General features: G+C 42.5%; 1 protein-coding gene across 1 annotated transcript in view; it reads right to left on the minus strand.

The window, feature by feature from the left end:
• The window catches only part of MAP3K4 (mitogen-activated protein kinase kinase kinase 4), a 64,814-nt gene that overhangs the window by 58,419 nt on the left and 395 nt on the right, over window positions 1–6,000 (minus strand). Inside the window, exon 2 of the mRNA XM_026044723.1 lies at window positions 4,531–4,583. Coding sequence (XP_025900508.1) covers window positions 4,531–4,583 — 53 coding nt within the window. The remainder of the gene's footprint in view (window positions 1–4,530; window positions 4,584–6,000) is intronic.

Consider the following 6,000-nt stretch of genomic DNA (forward strand, 5'->3'; position numbering starts at 1 on the left):
AAGGAATGCACAAGATCAGAGGGTTGCAGCACAAAAGGGAAAGCAAGAGAGTAAGAAATAAACAATTCCAGGAGTGAAGGAGCTAATGAAAGCTAGTGACCAAAGGACACAGTCTAATCAGTTGAATAACAGTAACKCTGTGAAAAAATAAACTTCATGAAATCTTTCTCCAATTGTGGATTTCCTGAATCCCTAATGTGGGAAAAACTTCAGTAAGAACCCTAACAAGAGGGGCAGATAGAGAAGCGCAGGCATCAAGCTCATCCTCCATTAGGCTTGCTCTATTCCTGAAAATAAAAAAGTTTGGAGTCAGTGTCTTTAAGCTCCCTCCCTGCCTCTCATCTACCTTCATTTTGCTTAAATACTCAAAACGAGCGTCTCCCTCTTGGGAAGAGACCATAGGGAAGAAAAGGCAACCTGCCTTTCAAGGACGTTCAGTACAAACCACACTCTCACCTGTGCTCTTCTTGCTGCAACTRAAACCTTTTGGAAGATTAAGGTTCCTGTCTGGTTTCCACTAAGTTTTTGCCAGGAGTTATCAGGCTCCCAGATCCGCTGGTATAACTGAAAGTACTGGCCCTGGCCCTGCACTGATTGTGCCAAAAAGTCCAGGTTAGGGGGAACCTCCATCACTCTAGAATCTGATCAGGCAACCTAATACATACGATTTATGCCAACACCTTTCAGAGGGCAGAAAGCTGCACTTGAGTGGGAGACAGAAGCAGAAATAAGRGTCTAATGACTTGCAGTCTGTGTCAGCTGGAGAACCACTGTTAGCTCTTTACTTAAGCAATGCTAATGGAAAACATAAAGTAGGAGGGTGCTCAAGGTAATGGCTGGATCACTAGTAAAAACCAATTGAATTACAGTAATACCAGCATTTCATTTATAAATCAGCTTAGCAATAACTACAGAAACTAAGATGTCATTGGCAGTTGGTCCGAAGGTAATACCTGCCCAGCTGCAGCAAGGCGGACGCACAGAGCTGCACCAAAGCCTCGACCTACATCCTGCCACCTGCGTGCAAACTAGGGGCTTAGGCTGTGCTAAAAATTAAGCACCAAGGACAGTAAACCCCAGGGCAGCCAGGCTGCACAAGCCAAGCGCATCTGCTGCAAGACCAACGCCCGTTTAAAGCAACATTTCACTCTAATAGAAAAACAGAAATTAAATCTTCTGCTTCTCAATATCTGCAAGAGACCATAATTAACTCTGTGAGCTACTAATGCTTTCCCACACTTGTACATTCTTGGGTAGAAAGTCCCAAAAGTGCTTGATTATCACTATTAATGACAGAAAGTCAAGGAAATGCAGCAAAGTCTGCTGAAGCTGCAGGGAGGTGTCGAAACATCTTTTGACTGATGATAAAAATCTGATGTTTCAAGAACCCAGAAAGGATCAGACAAGTCATAAATAAACTGTGCAAAATGCCAATTAGTGCTTATCACATCATCTTCTTGACAGCAGATATAAGAGCTATTGAGGCCTACTTAAATGAGATAGGAAAATATTTTTTTTCTTCTGCAATTTGTTTCAACTAGAAATACATGCAAAACATAAATAAAATAACAGTCTAACATTTTGGCAGTTCTTCATGTTCCCATCTCAAAAAAAAATAATAGTCACAACTTCCTGTTCTTTTTCAATAGTAAAAYTGGAAGCAGAAAAAGCTTATCTAATGTTTCCATCCTGGATTATTTTAATTTCTCATACAAACTTAGATTATGACATAGCAGCATTTGCAGAAAAACCCATAAGCATTCAGACCTGAGGGTTTTTTTCTCCCATATACAACATTTTTACCTAAAGTCATACCAAATGTTATTTCAAAGAGGAAGAATATCAAACCCATTTCTATTCCATTTTAATTTTTATAGCATTTCTGTGTACTATGCAAAGAGCATATAAAATCAACGATGGGTTTTTCCAGGCCCACAATTAAGGCTTCCAGGGGAGGTGCCACGCACAAATCACAGGCTAGAAGAGTAGAAACAGGAGCCGAGAGCTTCACACAGTCCACTTAGTATCATCTCTTTTCTGTTCCATGAATGGCTAATRTCAAAATATGAATTGGTCTGGGGCACCATGCTTCATTCTTTGACTTCCCTAGCTCTAGTCCTAATTTCTGAACCCATTTTTATCCCAAATCATCTTTGAGGGGGACAAAAGAATAAACTAATTTGTCCAAGAACAGCACTTCTTTATGACCTGTTCCAAATTTGTTTTGATTTCATCACCAAAATAAAGAAGAGTGAGTATTATATAGCACATTATAAAGCCAAAGGATAACTGTTGTGACCAAGTTGTTGCCACTTGCACAAACTGGATCACAAGCTCTTTGCAAAGCCCGGGTAATGCAGTGGAGCTGCAGCACTCTGTACTGCTTGGAGCTTCCCAAGCACTGGAAAGAAAAAAGAAAAAAGAAAAATAAAGAAAAAAAATGGAAAAAAGTGGTTTAGAAAGTAGAAACGCAGCACATTAAAGATATGGGCTGAATAAAACATGCATGGTAAAGAGGTTGCAGACGGAATGAATTTCTTCCTTCTACACAATGACAAATGGGAGATATCATCAGGGCAATGAAGTTATACCCCCTCTTATCTGGAATCCACAATAACCAGAGCAAAGGTTCAGGCAAGCTGATAATATTTTACATACAGAGTGCTTGGATTGGACATGGGCTAACATTTCAACGTTTGACAATTGATTAAGAATGACACAGACATTCCGCATTAGAACAGACTGAGATTCAGACTTGGATATTAGGAGCAGGTATTCCAGTTTGGCTTTACACGTCTGCAGTTGGGCAAGCATAAGCCTGGGAAATTTGTGATCTTTTGTAATGAATAAGCTTTCAATTACTTTTTTAATTTAAAAAAAAAAAGTGCATATATTTAATTATCAGCTTATGTGTAGCTGGCAGTAAGGCAAAAAAAGAAAAACTTAAAGGAAACAAGTAGCCCTATAAATGTAACTAGCACATGTGCCCACATCAACAGCAAGTCTAACTACACAGCTGAATGCAGTAGCTCTCCGTGCTGACCCTGGTTAACAGACCATTTGACCAGCAGCAGGCAGTGTAAAAGACTTCAAAATAAACTTTTGATTAAGTTTAATAGAAAGCATTGTATATAATTTAAGAATGCTGCTATCACAGGTGTTAAATCTTTATAAGCCTTTAATACTCTCAATTCATTCCCTGAAATAAAAACTACCATATATCCCTCATCCTTTTAAATTTTGTAGGTGCTTTTCACCTCTGCATGGTTTGCATTCCACAAGAGCCAATATCACTAGCTTACATAATAATCAAACCAACTTTGAGAGAGACAGCACTAATTAACAGGCATAAAAACAACTCAGGCAACCACACAACTCAGACTAATCCTTGCTGCTACAAATGCCAAAGACATCTCAACTAGCACTTCATGTGTGTTTGTGCGGAGGTGGAGCAGTCAGTCAGTCATCCCAATCTTGCACATGTAAACAAGAAGACGTAATACATGAAAAATAGAGATTACATCTCACCTCATTTAAATACAYGAGGGGAAAAAAATCACACACAMAAAAAAAAAGATGATACAGCTCTGCACACTTTAATATTCCAATTGAAGCTGTAATTCCTTGAGAAATAAAAATATTTTGAAGTGTTTTACCACTGATACACTATCAGTRATACAGATACAGTTTATCGAGAGGAAAATTAAGAACAATTCATGACATGACCTCAGGCTTCTCCCAAGCAATAAATGCTGCAGGCTGACAGCTCAACTCATTGCCATCATGCAGTCAATAAATCTGATGGATGGACCACTGAAAGTTTCCCCAGCACAGAGGGAGGCTACACAGAACTCTGAACTATGTCCTTCTTTATTTACAGTCCTGATGCTTCCTTCCCCCCTTGCGCTGGATGCATGCCAGGGGAAAAGAGGGCTACAAGCAACTAAGGGCATGTGAGAGCAGGTGACAGCTCTTGCCTTGGCAGAGGCACCGAAATTGGTGCCCCAGCAAAGGAAACGCTCAATGTCTCACTCTTCTCTACAGTGGATTTTGTGTGAGAAAKTTCTTGGGCATGCCCAAGATTGGGATCAGGGGATGCAAAGCCTATAAAAAGCATAATCAAAAAACACCAAACACATATGTGCTTTAACTACTGTCCTGAATTACAGAAGTGGAAACATCTTCCCTGGATACTTTTGGTTTGCTTGCTCAATAAGAAGGATCCCATTTCCTTCCCAAAACTTTTTTGGAGCATCATTCACCTAGACACTGGGCAGGCTGCCGTGACTATGGGTAAGTGCAATCCCCTCCCAAACCGAGCATCTACTCGCAGGTTCCCTAGTGACTTTTGGCTTGGAGCTCCTGCACCTCTCTGTCCACCCAACAGTGTATGCTTGAAAGAAGGAAAGACCCAGAAGAAACTGTTTGCTTTTGGAGAGGGATTCTCAATCAAGTGGTTTTGAACATCTTGGGCCAATAACTGCGTGTAATAATAATTCCAACAAAGCCATGAATAAGTCGTACACTTACCTTAGTTCCACAAAAGGTACCGTTGCATTTATATTCTGACAAGGCAGAGAATCCTTACAGGAAGATCAACACATTACTGACACACCAGCAGTCTCACCACACTGAACAACAAGCGCAGGTGTACTGCTAATGAGAATGACTGAGTTCATCCCCAACAGAAGAACATATGTTAAAAAGAACACATAAAGCTGCTGTGCTTCACCGACAGAGGTAATTTTTATCAGGTGAACACATTCCTATCAGGCTTTAGGTGAACACATTCCTACTCCACAAACAGCAGGGAAAGCCGCCAGCTTGTTCCCTGTCACCAGATGGATTTCAGGCCCATGTGGAGACCAATAGTTTCAAAAAGATTCTGACTTTATATCTGCAAGACTGACGGCTTCAAAATTTAAATAATTAACTACCTTGCAAAAGCTTCGGATATTTTTAAAAGTAATACAGCAATATATAAGTTCTGCATAAAGCAAGAGAAACAGTTCTGTTCTGAAGTGGATGAGAAGTTGGCACATAAAGYGCATGGTGAAATGAATCACAGTGAAGTACATGCAGTACCCTTCACAAATTAGGTCTACCTAATCATTTTGAGACATCTCCTTCCCACCCACCAGCTCACTCTGAAATAACTAATTCAATTTTCATTTGCTGGGTGAAGTTGCCACCACACTATCCACACCCACATCCGACTCATAAACGGTCTTTTAATGAGCAGAACGCAGCCGAGGTCAGAAATGGCTCCAGACAGGAAATGCCTGGGTGTATTCCCTTCGCAGGCTGCAGATCGCCCTGCTGCAGCTCCACGCACGGCTCCAGGGGCACTGCTGCACGCACTCACTTTCAAATCTTAATTTTTCTGCTTAACTTGCACTGTTATTCTCTAGTAAGTCGTYACGAACAGGAACCAGGGAGCTTGCAGACAGTAGCTTGCAGTCTCCACAAAGGATCTCTGGAATACGGCAGCACGGAATGCAACGTGCCCGACGGTTCCCTTACACGGCCAATTGATCACACAAGCGCTTTAAAAAACGTTTCCCAAATGCCTCCTAGTGAGAAGTGAAGTGCATCAACAGGATGTTATTTTAAAAGCTGCAATAATTACCAGGGAATTAATAACCTGGACTTATGCAACACTTTTGCAGCCAGCTGGAAACACTCAGCCACGAAGTAACTTGCATCCTCATCTCGCAGCAGGGCACGCGGGGAGGCTCGCACAAAGCCAATCTGCAGCTCAGCACCTTCAGCCCGCAACAGCAGCTGCAAGAGAAGCCGCGGGCCCCGCAACGCCCGCCTCTGCGCAAGTGTTTCTGTTCGCGCTGCCCTTCCTTCCACCAGCACCTCCCCACAAACGCGGGCCGCCTTCCCCGCGCGGGACCTGCCGCCTTCCCCGCGCGCCGGGGCCACCCGCAACACCCGCTGCCCACGGAGCGGCGCCGCGCTCCCACGCGCCGCGGCTCTGGCGCTCCCGCTCGG

This window comes from Nothoprocta perdicaria, unplaced genomic scaffold (genome assembly GCF_003342845.1).
Source record: "Nothoprocta perdicaria isolate Ctin4 unplaced genomic scaffold, notPer1 scaffold_38, whole genome shotgun sequence".
NCBI classification, from domain to species: Eukaryota; Metazoa; Chordata; class Aves; order Tinamiformes; family Tinamidae; genus Nothoprocta; species Nothoprocta perdicaria.